At 35.8% G+C, this 19,989-nt stretch overlaps 2 protein-coding genes across 8 annotated transcripts in view; one reads left to right on the top strand and one right to left on the bottom strand.

Moving 5' to 3' along the window:
- The window catches only part of zswim7 (zinc finger, SWIM-type containing 7), a 184,164-nt gene that overhangs the window by 121,157 nt on the left and 43,018 nt on the right, over positions 1 to 19,989 (top strand). The window lies entirely within an intron of this gene.
- The window catches only part of specc1 (sperm antigen with calponin homology and coiled-coil domains 1), a 182,656-nt gene that overhangs the window by 41,074 nt on the left and 121,593 nt on the right, over positions 1 to 19,989 (bottom strand). For all 7 annotated transcript variants that reach the window (XR_012406454.1, XM_685735.10, XM_073951563.1 and 4 more), the window contains 4 exons: positions 17,955 to 18,055; positions 17,809 to 17,881; positions 13,592 to 13,724; positions 9,267 to 9,369 (listed from right to left, as the gene is read on the bottom strand). Coding sequence is in view for 6 of the 7 variants with exons in the window: in XM_685735.10 (XP_690827.4) it covers positions 9,267 to 9,369; positions 13,592 to 13,724; positions 17,809 to 17,881; positions 17,955 to 18,055 (410 nt within the window). In the remaining variant the exon portion in view is untranslated. The remainder of the gene's footprint in view (positions 1 to 9,266; positions 9,370 to 13,591; positions 13,725 to 17,808; positions 17,882 to 17,954; positions 18,056 to 19,989) is intronic.

A 19,989-nucleotide genomic window follows, 5' to 3' on the forward strand; every position in this document is an offset into this window, starting at 1 on the left:
TCTAGTGAACTACCTGAGAATCTATCCATCCATCAAATAATCAGTGAACTTTCCGAGAATCCATACATCCATCCATCCAGCCAGTAACCATTCGACTACCTGAAGATCTATCCATTCATCCATAAGTTAAAGTGATCCATCCAAACTATCCTTTCATCAATTAATCTAAGGATCCATCCATCCACCAAATAACCACTGAACTATATGAGGATCCATCCATCGAGCCATCTAATAACTACTGAACTATCTGGGGATCCATCCATCCATCCATCCAATAACCACTGAACTATCTGAGGATCCATCCATCCATCCATCCAATAACCACTGAACTATCTGAGGATCCATCCATCCATCCATCCAATAACCACTGAACTATCTGAGGATCCATCCATCCATCCATCCATCCATCCAATAACCTCAGAACTATCTGAGGATCCATCCATCCATCCAATAACCACTGAACTATCTGGGAATCCATTCATCCATCCATCAATCCAATAACTACTGAACTATCTGAGGATCCATCCATCCATCCATCCATCCATCCATCCAATAACTATTGAACTATCTGAGAATCCATTCATCCATCCATCAATCCAATAACCACTGAACTATCTGAGGATCCATCCATCCATCCATCCATCCATCCATCCAATAACCACTGAACTATCTGGGTATCCATCCATCCAGTAACCATTGAACTATCTGAGGATCGATTAATCCATCCATCCATCCAATAACCACTGAACTATCTGAGGATCCATCCATCAATCTAATAACCACTGAACTATCTGAGGATCCATCCATCAATCTAATAAACACTGAACTATCTGGGTATCCATCGATCGATCCATCCATCCATCCATCCAGTAACCATTGAACTATCTGAGGATCGATTAATCCATCCATCCAATAACCACTGAACTATCTGAGGATCCATCAATCTAATAACCACTGAACTATCTGGGTATCCATCCATCCATCCATCCATCCATCCATCCAGTAACCATTGAACTATCTGAGGATCGATTAATCCATCCATCCAGTAACCATTGAACTATACACACACATATATATATATATATATATATATATATATATATATATATTGATACAAATACACAACATTATCAACATTACATGAACATTTATAGAATATCATCACTAATAGTAACAATACTTATAAAAAAGTAATGGATAACACTTTATTTACTATAGTACTAACAGTAAATTATGCATAATTTCATGCAAGTAACCTTAACTTAATCTTCATCCCAACCTTACCATATTAATAATACCAAATTAATGCTTTATAATAATAAATGTTTTTTGTTTTAAAATTTGTATTTAAATGCATAGTAATACCATAACACAGAAACTGTAAAATAGTCTAAACAATATTAGTTTGTTGTTGATGTGTTTTAAGATAGTAAAATCAATACCATTTTTTTTATTTACATCGTTAGAAATTTAAATCACAATCATGAGCTAGAAATAAATGGTGTTTTTTTGTTTGTTTTTTAAATGAAGTAATATACTGTAAACCCATATAAACATGTTGAGGAACAGTATAAACCCGTATAAACAGAGTGTAGTGGTCAGACATTGGCCATGGATGGCCGAGACAAATGAGAACAATAAAGCAGCAACTCTCCTGACACCTCATTCAAACGGTGCAGGAGAAAATGGCTGTGTGTGTTTGTGTGCCAGTCAATACTCATAATGCCGTACTGTTAATACCACTTTTAGTGAGGCTTATCCCCATGCAATTGTGAACATGACTTAATGAATGCCTTTCAACCTTCATACACTATTAGTAAGGGTTAACACAGTTCACCTATGCTCTGAACAGCCAACAAAGTGATTTGACTGAGGTCAGTACATTATTATTAACAATCATTTGCCGGAAATAGCCGGTGGCAGAAGGCTATGAGTAATTGTGATGTAAATGGACAGAGGGGTAGCGAAATTTAAACAAGAATTGAGGAAAGGGAGAGTAGCAGCAGCGTGTGTGTGTGTGTGTGTGTTCACAGGTGACAACGCTGTCCATCTTAGCGTGTTAGTGGGTAATTAGTTGCTCTCTCGCTTTCACAGCTGATGTCTCTTATGACATAGTGGACCAGTAGCCCTCCTTGACCTTTTCCGCAGCCCATATTAAGCTCAATTTGGAGTGTGTTCTTGAGCTAACCTTTTCTCAGGTCTGCAATGTGAGAAGAGGCCTGTGGCCATTGCTGTTCTCATCAACACAATCTCTCTCTGTGCGGGGCATTATGAATAAATTGATAAATGCAGACCTGCGACCTATCAAGAGGTGGAAAAAGTGTCACGGTCATGACTTAAATCGCTCCAAGACATGTCTTCCTTTCTTCTTTTTTTTTAATTAAGTATTCTAGTGCAACCATACAACAAAATAGCTTTGACGTTTATAATTAGCTTTGTATTTCTCAATTTTGAAAGTCTGTGTAAATCAGAAGTTGCTGAGATTAATTTCAGTATGTTATGATATACTTCCAACTGAAAATGAATATTAAGTAGGGACTTTTCTCTCATAGCAAACTAACGGTAAGAGAAGCATGGTTGAGACTATTATGGCTGAAGTCGTCAAACTAAAGTCAACAAAGAAGGACCACCACAAATGCTCAGACTTTGATTGAAGATTGCCAAAACAAGTTAATCCACTGAAAATAAGTATAACAGATTATTCATCAAAAGCAGAGATGCCCAAACTAGGACCCACAGGCCAAAGTTGGCCCATGGTAACCTTTGATTTGGCCCTTCATCCCATCTGAGATGAGAGGGAGAATGATGTGAACGGTTTCGAGATTGTCAATTTAAATTGAATGCAACCGATTGTGTTTGTTTTATAGTTAAAAGTGAAATAAATGGTGTAAATGAATCAGATTTTGTTTAAATGTACATACTGTCACCCGACAATGAAGACTTTGGTGAGGAAATCAAGATAAAGGCAGATTCTGCTTGACCAGTGTATTCAGCTGTGAACTCCACTGTATTATAATGTTTTTGTTAATTTAGAGTTTAATATGGAGTTTTTTTTTTTTTTTCAGCTATAATCACTTCAAGTCTTCTAGGGGGCTTTCCACAAGGTTAAGCATTGCGTCTATAGGAATTTTTGACCATTCAAGAAGCTTAGTTTTGAAGTCAGGCATTGATATTGGAGGAGATGGACTGACTCCACTTAAAGCTGTTCAATCGGGTTGAGGTCAGGACTTTGTGCAGGCACGTCAAGTACACCAAATTCACAAGGACTTTTTGAACCTTTCTTTTGTATACTGTTGAAACATGAACATCCACAAAGTGAAATTGTCTTCATATGCTGAAGCATTATTAGTAGTTCACTACATATTTCCATACACAGCTTTAATGAGATTCAACAGTTGTTTTCCCTAAAGTAGAGGAATGTGGGCTGCATGCGAATGCAAAAATCCTTGTTAAATTTAATTACTAGCACACCCACATTTTTGGAACTGGCACAAACAAATAATCAGACTCCATGTCAGGATTTAAGCACTGACCACACAGAAAAATTTACATTTTATAACACCCAGAAGCCTAATTGATTACAGTGCTAAAATCCACAACTATTAGTTTAAGCCTCTTATTGCATTCCAGCCGCAGAAAGCTAATTATTTGAGAGTGGTTGAGGCCAGAGGATTGAAAAAAAGCTGAATGTATGCCTGCAAGCCAAAGGACTAAAAAAGCACAGCGCTGCCTGGAGTTTCTCCGTCTTTGCCAAATCGGTTTATCTTCTGTACATGGTATTGGGTGCTTAAAACATCAATACAAACCAAGTGAACGGGCTCCTTTTTTCCAGTATTAAGCAAAAATATGATGAAAGGGGGAGTAGGAGAAAGCATGAGGGGCCCTTTAGTGTTTTGTTTACCAGCAGAGGCTAATATGGAAGGTAAGCGTGTTAGTGCTAATCTTCCTCTCACACATGACAATGGAGGAGACCTAGGTCTGGTCCCCTAAGGGTTTAATGGGCCTCATACAGCCTATTAGAGCATTGAGTGAACCAGTAGAAATATTATCTGCTCACACACAACTGCACGTGCCCTGTTACACATTATTTGCCTCTGGGAACACAAACGCAGACTGATACAGCCAATGTGGCTCAAATGCCAATTTGACTTGTTCGTTGTTCAGTTTTGGGATAGTTACATCTGAAACATGATTAAAATTGTATGACCTTTCTTAATCTCGCAAGGCTAATCTCATACTATTTAGACAAAAAATACAAAACAGAGCTTCAAATGATTTCTGTGAAACTACTGGCAGACCGAGATGCCCTTTACTGATAGGCTATCTTTTCCCAGCTCAATTTATATAACAAACATTCACTTTTGTGAGCACAATTTGCAAACCAACTTTTTCCAATGAAGTATTCCCACATTGTTTGCTGTAATTGTTCTTGGCAAAGCAGTACATGGTAGCATGCAGAAGGTATTTCTGAGGAAGCTAGAATCCCCAAGGAACTGTTTGTGTTGCTTATTATACAATGACTACAAATCTTCTGTTTTTAGTAACCTAAGATTTTATAATAGTAGTGTATGTTTATATATACACTCACTGGCCACTTTATTAGGTACACCTTACAAGTACCAGGTTGGACCCCGTTTTGCCTTCAGAACCGCCTTAATTCTTCGTGGCATAGATTCAACAAGGTACTGGAAATATTCCTCAGTTGATTTTGGTCCATATTGACATAATAGCATCACACTGTTGCTGCAGATTTGTCGGCTGAACATCCACGATGCAAATCTTCTTTTCAGTAAGTTTAAAGAATCTTCCCTAGTGAATCTCCTGAATTTGATTTACTGTTGCCTTTCTATCAGCCCGAACCAGTCTGGCCATTCTCCTCTGACTTCTGGCATCAACAAGGCATTTGCGCTCACAGAGCTACCACTCCCTGGATATTTTCTCTTTTTCCGTTCTCTGTAAACCCCAGAGATGGTTGTGCAGGAAAATTCTAGTACATCAGCAGTTTCTGAAATACTTAGACCAGCCCGTCTGGCACCAACAGCCATGCCACATTTAAAGTCACTTAAATCACCTTTTTTTTCTATTCTGATACTCGGTTTGAACTGCAGCAGATCGTCTTGACCATGTCTACATGCCTAACTGCATTGAGTTGCTGCCATGCGATTGGCTGACTAGAAATTTGCATTAACGAGCATGTGTACCTATTAAAGTGTCCGGGGAGTGCATACTCATTAGCACATAGTGATGGAAATCCAGTTAACATACTGCTGAAACTATAAAATACTGCAATAATCCCTCAACCGAAAGCAATAAAGCAAACATCATACCTAATTGAGGAATTAGTTACTTAAAATCAAATGCTCAAAATGAATCCGACCATGAACAGAATAACTAAATTAGCATTTACATTTGCATTTATTTATTTAATTAGTCATTGCAGATTTTTCGGTTTCAAAAATAAAAGATGTTGTTGGATATCAGAACAGAAAATGTGCGGTAAAATAATAATAGTAAATGTAAATATGTTTTAAAAATTCTCCTCAACTAGTAAACGAGAGGTTTTGAAGGGCTTTTTTTCCTCTTTGGGTCATGTGTACTGAACAAATGCAATGATGCAAATTTTGTGTAGAGTTTTAAGCAGTAACTTGGCACTCCTAGATTTATCAGTTTGTCATCAGTAGGATGACATGTTTCTAACTGAAATGGAATATTGAGTAGAAGGCGGGTTTAATTTTGTGCTGCTACTTGTACTTTCACTCACAGCAATTTAATAATTGGAGAGCTATAGCTAAGCATATTATTAAACTGATATCATCAGAAATACTGTATGTCATCATACTGAAACTTCTTTTACTTTTGTTCATGAGAACTTTATTAGTGATGAATAAATTAAGTAGCCTCTTCATTAATGTGTCATGAAAACAACTAATGACAGTCATAGTAGAGAAAACTCAATAATTCAATTTCAACAATGAATTGAAGTAGAAACATCATTTTGTAATTAGTTATTATACATTAATGGGGAACAAATCATGATGATATGTATATATTTGCATAAAATTGTTGTCTGTTGTCAGCTGTATTCATATTAGAGCTGCACGATTCTGGCTAAAATGAGAATCGCGATTTTTTTGCTTAAAATAAAGATCACGATTTTCTCAGGATTCTGTAGATGTAAAATAAAGGTATGGTAAAAACAAACATATGGCACAACATCAATAATAATATTATGTTTAGGTCTACTGGTTTTTATAAATAATTCTATTATAATAATTCTGATGTTGAATTATTATTTTTGAGAGATATGCTTGCAATCTGTCATATTAGACAATTTAATTCACTGATAAAATCAGACATTTACCATTATCAGATTATATTCAACATTATATAGGCTAGAGTAGTTATACTGACATTGTAAACATTTATTTTTATGCACAACTGTGGGAGAAAATGAAAGAAAATACATATCAAATGCTTGACGTAATCATAACTCTAAAATGCAATATGATCATTTGAATGAAGTGCACATTTTCGGTTTCATTCTGACTGCTGCTGTTCGGCTCCCAAACGATCACTCTGTGCCACAAACTGAATATTATTTACAACTGTATTACCTGTTACTCGCAACATATGCAGGTTCTTTTGTGACATTTAGGTGAATTATATCTAATAAATACATTATGTGACTCATTCAACTTCATTTGGAGGTGTCAATGTCACTGAGCAACGTATGTGAAACAATGAAAAGACTCGTGCAGCCGCCTTTTCTTCTCTCCTGAACTTAAAAATATGATTGGCAAAATCGTAAAAATGCTGGATTAAGATCGTCTAGGGGGTCGAATCGAGATCGCGATCTTTTAACGATTAATTGTGCAGCTCTAATTCATATATATTATAGTAATCTGTTATCCATAACTGCAAATTATATAAGGGGCTATTTTACCTGTAAAGTGTTTTATCCTTGAACAAATTTAATTATATTTAAGTTTATTCAGAGAAATTCACAATTTGTTTAGTAAACCATTTTTTCCTAAAACAAAATATACCACTTTATATTTGGTGGCCTTAGCTAATATGTACTTACAATGACATGAATCATTTATTACATTGTACTTATGATTGAATAAATACCTGCATGTAATTACATCTACTTGACAAAAGTCATGTTGTTTATCCCAGTTGTAAGAGCAACAAATAATAACTTGACTTCTAGTTGATCATTTGGAAAAGTGACAGGTCAATTTTTCTGATGAATCATCTGTTGAACTGCATCCCAATCATGACAAATACTGCAGTAGACCTATTGGAACCCACATGGACTCAAGATTTTCACAGAAATCAGTCAAGTTAGGTAAAGGAAAAATCATGGTTTGGAGTTACATTCAGTCTGGGGGCGTGCGAGAGATCTGCAAAGTGGATGGCAACATCAACAGCCTGAGGTATCAAGACATTTGTGTTGCTCACTACATTACAAACCACAGGAGAGGGCAAGTTCTTCAGCAGGATTGTGCTCCTCATACTTCAGCCTCCACATCAAAGTTCCTGAAAGCAAAGAAGGTCAAGGTGCTCCAGGATTGGCCAGCCCAATCAACAGACATGGACATTATTGAGCATGTCTGGGGTAAGATGGAGGAGGCATTAAAGTCCTGCAAGAACGCTTTCTTTGCCATTCCAGATGACTTTATTAATAAGCTGAGTCCTTTATGCAGTCTTCCAAGCTCATGGGAGTCATACACAATATGGATTCTTTTTCCACTGCACCATGACTTTATATTCTATACCAGGGTTTTTCAAAGTCTAAGACAGTGTGCCTCCCTTTTGACACAACTTATCCATTGGCGTCCCCCTCCTCCCAAACACACACTCACGCACGCACGCACACAAAATTCTGGAGGTTTTTCTGCTACCTCATCATGCTTGGTTTCAAGGTGTCGCCGAAGTTTAGCGGGTCTCATGCTGTCATTAGCCAAAATATCTTTACAAACCACACATAAAGGTCGTGGTTCATCAGCTGGTCCTGTACACAAAATCCTAAATTCAAATACTGACCATCATATCGTCGTCTTTTGGGTTTAAGCCCTGAACTTGAAGGCTTTGAATCGGGGGGTCTCAGAAACCGATCCATTGTTTTAGCAGCATGATTAGCAGGCATATACCTGTATTGGCGGGCTTGCCAAACAGAAGCGAATTCACAGCTATGGCCTTCTGGGTAAAAACGGTTTTCTTATTTTTGACGTATTATTTTTTTAGCTTTGTTTAATTAAAACGTTTAAAAATAATAAAAAATACATATAATAATTAAACTTAATAATTATATATTTTTTATATAATATTTTTTCCCGCGCCTCCCCTGACATGCTCTGGCGCCCCCCTGGGGAGGCTCGCCTCACACTTTGAAAACCCCTGTTCTATACTGTACATTATTTCTGTTAACTGACAAGACTTTTGTCTCAGCAAAGACCTTACTGTCCTAATTAAATAATTAAAACAATCAAGGCATGATCATATTTAATTTTGGTAAAATAAGGGTAATCTAGAGGGCGTTTGCCTCCTAAAAGCCACTTCTGATACTAAATGATCAACTAGAAGTCAATTATTAATTGTTAATAGTTTATTATTTGTTTTTCCAAAAACTTGGATAGGCGAAAAGACTTTGGTCAGGTAGTGTATAATTATTTCTGTTATTACACTACTGACCACCCCGAACACCTACCCATACCACCATACCTGTCCCTAACCCTAACTGTATCTTACCTCAAGAGAACTAAAAGTGATCTGCAATACACTGTGAACACAGCAAAAACATTGTATTTCTTTTTTGATGCAAGTAGAAAGTCGTTAAGCCATGAAGTGGGACCAAAAACATGCACCATGTACCAGTAACATACTTTAACCTACATATTTGAAACTAAAAATTTTTAAACTTTTTGTATAGTGTTTCTGACACATTTTAATATAAAAGCAGCATGTTCAGAGGGCTGGACACAGTATATAAACATCCACTTACCTTATTTCAACGACAACTCAAAGGTAGTAAACAACTCAAGCCCGAAACAGCCATCGAACTCTAAACACTTATCATCATTTGAACTCTCAAACGTCAACTTTCTTTTTCTACATATCAGTGCGTCTCATTTTGATGTCAGAAGTTACACATTCCTGTGGAAATGCTGTATTTAAACAGTCATGCCAATAAACCTTGAGTGAAAGAGGAGAAGTGGAGAGAGAAGGGTCATTTTTTACAGCCTATGGCCTGTGCTCCTTACCGGATAGCCCTCTGTTTTCTTCTGGCACCACTTCAGTAGAGCGTTCCTCTTAGATCCACCATACTCCCGCGCCAGAGCGGACAGAGGGTCTGTTCTTTCCACACTAGCATCAGGGGACAAACACACACACACGCACACACACACACACGCACACACACACACACACACACACACACACACACACACACACACACACACACAAACACATACGGTCACTAACACTCCATCTGGACATGTGTGTGAGACCTCATGGGGCTGAGAACTGAGATTCATTTAGCGAGTGTGACATGCACTCCTAACATTTAGTTATTTCCTAAATGTGATTATAGCACCGAAAGAGTGGTGTGTCAAAGCAATAGCTGAAAATATACACAGGGTTTCTACAGGTTTCACCAAGTTAAAGTTAAGACTTTTAAAGACCAATATAAAGGAAATGTTAGACTTACACAGGGCTAAATGCTAAGGATTTTTTTCTTGAATATCCCAGTTGGAAAATATTTTCACTTGCCCTATCAAAAATGATTATAATTGAATACATTTAATAATGCATTAATAATAATTTAATAATAAACAAATATAGATCAGGTCAGGATTCTATGAAGTAAAAAAATGGAGAACTTTTAAACAAATAAGTCATTAAAATATTATGGTAAACAGAGTTAAAACGCTACTTTCAAAAAGTTTTATTGGGATTGTTGGTGACTGTATGAGTGTTAATGGCCAGATTTGGGTAGCTATGCATGAACAAAGAATAAAATAAGACCTGGTAAAAAAAGATTTAAGACTTACAACACAAAATTTCAGTAGATTTAAGACTATTTAAGGCCTAAAATTTAGCTTTTAAGATTGAAGACATTTTAAGAATTTTTACAACCCCCAGGATACCCTGATACACAAAATATGAAATGTACTCGGGAGAATGAATGTAACGACAGATTGTGCATGACTCGGACTTGAATGCTTTTCTTTTATTAGTGTTTAAGCGCTGCTAAAATCCTCACACACATGTGAGCGTACATCAGGGGCCTTGCTCTGAGCGAGAAACAACAAACATGAAAGATAATCAGACTGCCTTGTTTTGTGCATGGGAAGATTAGATGACTCTGTGGTCATTGCACTGGGAGTCGGAAGACTGTATGCGTCATCGCTTATCACCTTTCACACTGATGCTTGAAACAGATTTAGCATGCAGCCAGTATGAAAAACATTTAAGAGAGAGTTTCTTTAGATTTACAGCATTTATTAATATGGGTTTGAGTAACATGTTGACGGAAATTGGTCAGTTGAACAAATCTTTTTATTTGCTGTGATTCAAACATCAGGGGGTTTCAATGAAATATTAATTTCATAACTCTTCTAAAATATTCTGTTGTCTATAAATGAATATAAACTATAATAAAAATTAGGGATGCTCCGATCAATTGGCCGATGATTGGTATGGGTCTATAATCACATTTCATGACCCCATCGGTACTTGCAAATCTGGTCGACCTAATGAACTGATCGCAGGGGTTGTTTTTGAGTTCATAAGCAGAGGAAGATGTACATGCAATCCTGTATGTTTGTACAGCCTACAGCAGCCACAACATATGAAGAGGTAAATGATATGTGGAGGTGTGAATGATCGATACGCTCGCATCACAACAACTAAAATATATACAGATGCGGTGTTACTTGTTAATCCAGTCTATTGGACAAGGTTTCTGTGGGGTCTTAAAGTCTTAAAATGTCTTAAATCTCGAAGTGCGATGCTGATTGGTCCGATGACCCAGTCTGTTGTGATTGGTCGTCTGAGTTCAGCGCGAGATGGAGAGAAATGCCCAACACGCTTATGAAGTACTCAGAGCACAGAGTATGTGTGAGCCCCATGCAGTAGAGCATTAAAGCAATGCAGTTAAACACCAGCATATTCCTCTATTCTTAACCATTAGTAAAAACAACGACACACATGCAGTATAAATCCACATACTGGCAAAAACTGTTATTATTTTTATAATAACTATTTATAACAATTTTTCAATTTTCAGAACTTTCACTCATTATTGTTCTCTCATCTTCAGACATGATCAGTCCCACACACACCCACACTCTGCTAGCGTTGGAAAGGAAAGGTGCGTTCACGTTTTACCAGATCTGGCACTTCATATATAGTATTGCTTCGTGTCGACATTAATACGAATAGGCAAAAGAACCAGATGATCGGCGAATTTAAATTACTGTGAGTTGACTATTTTATTAAAAAAATCTATTTTTAAACAAGGTACGCTTTCGGGTTTAAACCTCAGCTGAATGTTTTCCTTCACTTAGATTTGTGTTACGCAAAGTATGGAAGCTCAAAAACTCATAATAGGGGCTCTTTGAACTTGAGCTTTTTCCTCACCAGAATAAATAACATTTCACACAGTAATAAAGAGAAAACAGTTATTTTTAATGACAATTCTTCTAATGTTAGTGTTTTTCAGTATTTTATGTAAATGCTTCCTTGGTCAACATAAAAGAGAACAATCAAAATAATCATACTAACCTCAAACTTTTAGGGCTCTTTTTTGACGATCTAGGCGCAAAGTCTAAAGTGCAGGGCGCAAAAGCATTAAGGGAGTGTGAGAATCTATTTTTGCTATTTAAACAGTGGAAAAATCCGATTTGCGCCGTGGCGCATGGTGTAACAGGGTTGAGCTTATTCTCTTAATGAGTTATAGGTGTGTTTTGAGAATAAACCAATCAGAATCCTATCTCCCATTCCCTTTATGAGTCAGTTGCATCGCTCCATAGCGCATTTGCTATTTACATAGCAGACTGTGTACTGTAAGTGGGAAAACTGAGCGCTTCTCTAGCAAGAAAACAGTTAAACAGAGCATCTGCAGCGTGAGAATGAGAGATGAGCCTCTTCATTCTTTACTTTCACTCTCTTTCATGAATAAGGAAACTTGTACGCACAAACATCCATTAGTCTACATAAATAATTTGGTTTGTTAAGCGCAAAGATTTGTTTTTAAAACTATTTCTAAATTCAGTTCTAATTTCCTGCAAATTAATAAATGAACAACAATAACCAAGAGTGGTCAATCAACTGACTTATATCCAAATACACATGCTGTGCCCCATATGGTCCAAAACCTGACAGGTGGGTAAATCTACGCTTGTTTTTAATAAAACAAATAGAAATATGCACATAATAAATAATAATACTACTAATAATAGCATTATACAAAAGCAAATTGTCATGAATAAACAAAAAAAAAGCCCCCTGACATGAAGGCAGTACTTTTTATATTTACGTAGAAAATAATCATTTTTGTTATATTTTAATCCTTTATTTGTTTTTCATATGTAAAGATATTTGCGTATTGCTGTACATCCTGTGTGTATTAAGCAATGGTTAAGCGAGACGCACAACTAACGCACTCTGCGCTGGACTTTAGACCTGCTCTCAGCTGGTCTATTGAGCAGTCTATTTTAGTTCCTCAAAATAGCAACGCGCCAGCAATGCGCCTTAACACGCCTCCTTTTTTTAGACCAAAACGCCTATAGGCGCACAGATGAGTGCAAATGCATTTGCTTTTTAAACAGTGTGCTGCAAAACCTCAAAACGACACTTGCGTCAAGCTGAAACTAGCAAACAATAATTGTGTTGTGCCTTTAAAAGTCATTATAGATTTGAACAGTTTATGTAATATTTCTATAAATAATAAAAAAGACTCATCTAATTGCATGTCTGTATTTGTTGTAATCTGCAAACTCCTCAAAGAATTTCTCGCAGTTTAAAGATGAGCAGCTGATTTAAAAAATGTACATGATTAAAACAGCGTTGTACTAATTACTTTATAATTATTATTATACGAACAGCTTTTACAAGCTCATGTGAAGAGAGAGAACACAGCATGAAACATTAGTGTCTTTAAAAATGAATGTGTCGCACCACAGGACTATTAAAATGTGTTAATTAAAATGTTTAAAAAATGAGGAAAATATTAAAATGCTCAGTTAGTGGACTGTGATAATTCACCTTCAATATGTTGGAAAAGTCTTTGTATTATTCTGTGACAAATCGTGACTCTACTCTGTGCAAATCTCTAATTAAGCATTAATTCAAAGCAGGAGTTAGCAAGCAAATTGAGGAGAGATGGGTAAGAAATGCAAATGTCTCTTGAGTGGAAATAGCGATTAGTCCTTTCTGATCTGAGTCATCTTCTTAACCTGTTTCATTTACACATTTTGTGCAGTGAAAGGTCGCCGTCTATTTCCTTCTGAGTCATCTGTTGTTTTAGTGCCCCTAGTGAAGGTGATTATCATTGCAGCTTGGCTTTTGTAGTTGTTAAGCTGACCTGAGTTTGCTGTTGGCTCTGTTGTAAGTAAACGATGCAGTGCGGCCGTTGAAGTGAGCTGGAGTTTTAATCACAGACTCTAGAGACGGGCTCTTCCTCATAAGAGTCGAGGGCTTCAGTTCATCACATGAACCTGAGAGAGAAACAACAGAAAGTTTATTGTTGTGTTTTATTATTGCCATGTTTCTGCGGAATATGTTGTTCAGTGGCATATTAAAATCCACAAAGTGAAGTTTAATGCTCTGATGGTGCACTGTTTGTTTAAATAAGGACAACTGTTACTGGTAGTTTTGACACTAACATTAATGGTCCTGAGAAATTAAAATAAAACAATTTAGATGTTGCTTTTAAGGATATCTATAAGTTAGTGTGCTTCAAAACAGTGCCAACATTTGCAGTTAGAAAATATCAAATTGAAATATATAGTTGGTCACTTCCGCCTAAATGGAGAAAGATATTTTTCCACGTCACCACATACTTAAGTTTCTTATCAAATCTTGACCAATAAAATGCTCTTTAGTATCTGACATGCCCAGCCCCCTTCAGGACACTTCTCATTTGCTTTTCATTTGATGCGCTTGATCTTAACCACTCTCACTGTCAGAGCTGTGATAAAAATTAAATGCTATTGGCTGTTTTTATGGGGAGGGGCTACTCTGTCCCGCCTTCTTCATTTTTCAATTGCGAGTGTGTCAAACAACTAATAAAAAATGCACTTTTCTATGCACTTCATGGAACCTTTAAGCAGCATAACCTTTTTTTTTTTTTTGGTTCCAAACCTTCTTTATTCTTGAACAATACATGAACAATATTGAAGAATATTGGTAAATGCCATGCAATTATGGGCTGGTATAAGATTCTGATGGTATGTTAACCTTGGATAAAAATATCATGGCTTCACGGTATTATACTAAAATATATTCTTTTTAAATGTCCGGGTAAAAAAACAAAAACTTTTTTTCCCCTTTGAACACAATATATTTTATTTTGAGAAACGTTTAAAATATTTTGTGGCAGTAAACACCGCATAACCTTTTTTTACTGAACTTTTTTCTTTCTTTGGTGACTACAGTAGATCAAATATGTAACTATGATTTCTAACACTGTCAACACTGGACATGAGTGACTAAAGAACGTTACATATATGTTGTGCAACAAATGTACAACAGTAAACTGATGCTTCTTTCTATTTATGACAAACTTACTGAAAGGATCAATGATGTCACGTCTAGTGTTGACACCCTGTAGATTGTGTGATGCAAAGCAGTGAGCACATATTGTGGAGGATCATGTGACAATGAATACTGGAGTAAAATCAGCCATTTAAAAATTAATGGTTATGGTATGTCATTATTGAATTTATTTATTTTAATATACTATTATTTTATCTTTATGTATTTTCATTTTGTTTATTTACTTATTATTAGTATTATTCTTATTTTATTATTTGTGTATACATAAATTATTTTGCCTATCTTTAGCATTGCACTGTTAAAATGTGAATTATCGGTTGGTTTGTTTCAATGTGTTTTGTGATTAATATTTAAAATGTTAATTTAATTTATTATATATTTATTGCCACATCAGCAACATAGGGCTATTTCATGGCAATATTTAACATGTCTATAAAAAATAGAATAAATCTGATGTTTTTGAAAAAATGTTAAAATATTTGGAAATAAATTTATGCAATCAAATAAATCAATCTTGAGTGAGAATTATTTAAAAATTATATCCAACATTAGAGTTCTGTGTGTACAGTATGTTCTGTATTTGAACACCTGTTTCAGAAAACCGTAGGCTAATTTTCCACTTCCAGCCAGACCATTCCATTGCCTAAAGGGGTAGTTCCCTCAAAAATTATAATTTGCAGTTTATTCGACTTAGTAGAAACCAGACTTGAAGTGGAAAGCGGGGAACCAAATTGTCCAAAAAAAAAAAAGGAACTGTGAATGCAACCGGAGTCGAAAATACAACATTTAAAACATGCATTTTGACAATAAAAATATGTAATGAAATATATATATATATTTTTAAAATAATATCTAACATTAGAGTTTTGTTTCTATATGTTTATATCAGTGACTGACAATTCATAAAAGGGATTTTTTTTACATTCTAGCACACAAAAAAAGTGGAAACTTGATGTAATTGATACACTCGCAAGATTATCAAAGCTCATTCTTTAGGTTTCTTGTTGTACATATTGAAGGGTTAGTTTAAATTGCTACAAAAAAAATACAATTTAATAATAGGCATAATAATTATAATAATAATAATAATAATACTTATTATTATTATTATTATTATTATTATTATTATTATTATGTCCCAATCAATTGCTGCTTAACCAAAAGTTTAACAGATAGCGTAAGACAGCATATTGTAGTTTGGGTAACTTTAGTTACTTTACTGGCAATTGTTCTTCTTAGTATCTTTCTTTTTTGTAAAACAACAAAGAGGGGAAAGGTATGTTTATATTCACATTTACTTTATCATGTTCAATTAAGCCAGCAGTAAAACGTACTAATGCACATTTTTTATACAAATCTTAATATGCATGTTAGGAAAATCAATTAATGAGACCATTTGAATCGAAAATTAGCTAAATGATCATATTCACATCACCAGCAATTTGTGTAAGCAATGAAGAGATGTTTGTACAACAAAATGCAGGTGGTATAAAACTGATTATAACCAAATGGCCCTGGAATATTTACAAAAATATAGCTTTAGTTAAAAATTGAGCACTTACGGACGTTTATTTCAATGTTTAAGTCAGCCACATAAATAATGTGCATTACTCTGCACTGCAGGCTGATTAAATCGAAAGTAACTCGAATATATAGTACATACTTCAAATGTCCAGTAGGTGGCGGGTCAAAACCACAAGAGGCTATTTGTGACTGCACAACAATGACAGTGATTCAAAAATATATGTTTTGAGGGGCTGAATCTAGTTATATTTTTAACATCAGTTGAGAGCCGAAAGGAGGAGGGCGGGCTGCAAATGGCCCACAGGGGAGCAGTTTAGGACCCTTGACTTAGGGTGCCTTTCACACCTGTGAATCGATTCAGTTGTTCCGAAAAAGAGATTACAATTGTTACATTGTTGCTCTTTGCTCTTGGAGTGGTTCGCTTTCACACTGCGAAGTTTCTAATCGGACCAAAAGAGCTAAAACAAGTCACGTGCGAGTAAACTCTCTTTACATTGGTCAGAGTGTCAGGGTTTATTTTGCAGCGTCCCGCTAAGCTGTCAGGAGAGGTGGTGGTTTGGTGGAGATTGACAGGGTGCGCACACGACGTGTCTGAGGAGAGATGCGGTGGAGAGGGGTGAGAAGGGTGCGCGACGATGCCTATTTGAGGACTAGGAGGGAGACGCGAGATTACCGGGAGATCATCACTCGTTTGCGGGCATCCGGAGACTCACGAAACTTCCCGCCATACTCATAATTCTCTCTTCATATAGCCGTAAGCCTATTACATATCCATAAAACACAGTGATATAACCGCGCTCGGATCGGAGTGCTTTCTCACTGCAATCAAACCGCTCCAGGGTTCGTTTCAATCTAGCCGAGACCACCTCATTCAAGCGATCTCGGAGCGATTACTTTGCCGCGGAACAGAGCATGATTGCCCTGTTCACATATGCCAAACAAACTGCGCTAACTGGGCAAACAAGACACGTTCCAAAACAAAAGTGTAGGTGTGAAAGCACCCTTAAATGTTGTGCTTGGCCAACCACAGAGAGAAACTGGTCACAAGGTAACAAAAAACTAACCAATCCTGAGTGACAAAATCACTAGATACATTCAACCAGGAATCATTCTGTGCAAAATCAAAAAAGTGGAAATATACCCATCGATTCATTTGGGCTAGCAATGAATTAGGGGCTTTTCTCTGTAAAAAATTCTAGGTTGCAGACAAACGATTTGTGTTGGGACAACATGAAGAATTAAGTTAACATAATAGTTTTTACAAATTGAAGTTGTTTAAACACAAAACAGTTCAGCTCATTTTAAATAAGTAGTTTGAAACAAACAGCATTTTTTGTGTGTAGAGTTCAGAGACATCCACTAAAATGCATTACTGTGAATAATACAACGCCACACTCTTTACTATTTTCATGATATGCAACAGATTCTATCAATGAATAGGTATGGGTGTTTAGGGATGGCTCAAGTGTTGTTTGAATTGGATGTGTCACTGTGAAGTACCATTGTGTGGGAAATCTCCAAAGGCAATTCTTCTCTCGAGGGTCTTCGACAGTGGCTTGATTCCAGAGTGCCTCTAGAAAACAAAGCACATGTTAGCGATGGCATTCTCCATATAAACTCCTGGTGTATTTTGAGATTCGCAGTACCTGAATGGGTGAGACGGCAGCAGCGGGAGCTGTACGGACTGGTATGCCACTCAGGGGGCTTCTGGGAGATGTGTGTATCTGTACTGAGCTGCTAGATCCATCTAGAGAAATGCATTTGGAACAATTTTAATTGTAAAATCTTTGCTTCAGACACAAATAAATATGAAGAAATAAACATTGCTTATCACTGCAAATCTCGTCACGTAGTGTGCTGTTACCTAATGTTTCATAATGTTTACGTTCATAATATTTATATTATTTGCTAATTAATAACCTCATGTCATGTGGAACTCTGAATCTGTCTCATGTTGCAGTCTGCTACTATCCACCAGAGGTCGCACTTTGGTCATGGATGCACACTTAGAGAGCCTTTCTGACTAAATGAATGAAATATGCTGTTTTCATTCAGCATATTTTTCATTCAAGGCAACACGGGCTGATGAAATATAATTGGCTAAACTGGCATTAGGCAGGTTAAATGACCAAAACAAAGACAGACGTTACAGCACAAAAAGCACATTTTCAAAGCAGAACACCTGACTTCAGCATTGTTTTTCAGATAAACAAGAATGTTCACGAAGCATGTTTCTCTAATATCTGCAAACATATTATGGTATTTTTATGCTTTAGAAGAGTCAAAAACACACATACAGCACCTTTAACTTTTGGTCATTACTGACTTTCATTGTATGATCGAAATAATATGTATTTTTGTAACAACATTCATTTTAGGCTGAGTTATCTATTTAAGGGCAACGGCACAGGATGTAGAACAAAATGCAACAATCAAGACTATAAGGCATGATGGCTTTTTTTAACCATCCAATTAGCTTTTGTTGACTCATTTCTGAATAAATGCCCTGCATAAATTCAAGAAATAATCTACAATGGAAATTGCCACTCAAACTGCTACAGTCAGACTGAGATTATCAGCTTTTTAAAAAACAAACAAACACTGGCAAAACAGCTATTTTAACATAATTGAGAAACTGTGTTTTTCCTGTTTAACTGAGATACTATTATGGGCATTTTTAGACCCTTTGATTGTTTGTCTTGTTCCCCAAAAATGCACTTTATATTACATTTCTTCTTTATGCAGTTTGCAATATTTTTAAAGGTAACAAGATGTACCCCTGGACCAAAAAAACAGTCTACTGTTGGACAGGCATATTTTTGGTAATAACCAAAAATGCATTGTATGAGGCAAATTACAAATTTTATATTTAATGAAAAAAATTATTTGAATAATAAAGTAGATCATAGCGTCATTAGAATATCAAGTAAAATAAGAGTATATTTTTGGCAAAAACACAATGTATGAGTCAAATGTATAGATCAGGATATATACAGGAAACACAGAATGAAATTCAATACGAGACCTCTTTTAAGACTCTTTCCATACATTTTAAGACCTTATTGCTGCTTTAGGTGTCAACCGGTAACATTGATTGGCAACATTTTAACTAAATGTATACATTAATACAAAATACAAATGATAAGAAAGCACAACTAAAACGTCACTTGTGATAACTCCTTTTCAATGCAGTATAATTCAGACAACTATGCATTACATAACTAAAAATGATACAAGATTTAATAACTTATATAATATAAAAAAAACATTTATAATATTTTAAGGGCCCTTAAAAGTCTCTAAATTGATTTAGCAACTTTTAAGACCCTGTGGACACGGTGTAGAATTTAATTTCATGCCAAAAATCATTCTAATATTACGCAAAGATGATCTTTTAACAAATTCCCAACTGTGAATATCAAAAATAATGTATAGTTTACCTTTATTTACAATATACTGTAATAACTTTATTTACAAAAAAACTTTACTGTATCTACAGTATACTGCATGTGTTTACAGTGACATGTTGACATGTTGATTTTTATATATTTATCTGACTTTAAAAGAACTTTCTTTTTAGCAGCTTGGCTTCAGCGGATGTTCTTTGGGGCTGAAAAGAAGATTTGATGTTTTCACACTACATCGAACTCTGCCATTTCACAAGTACAATCTGTTTTCATT

The sequence above is a fragment of the Danio rerio genome, chromosome 5 (genome assembly GCF_049306965.1).
Source record: "Danio rerio strain Tuebingen ecotype United States chromosome 5, GRCz12tu, whole genome shotgun sequence".
In the NCBI taxonomy this organism is placed as follows: Eukaryota; Metazoa; Chordata; class Actinopteri; order Cypriniformes; family Danionidae; genus Danio; species Danio rerio.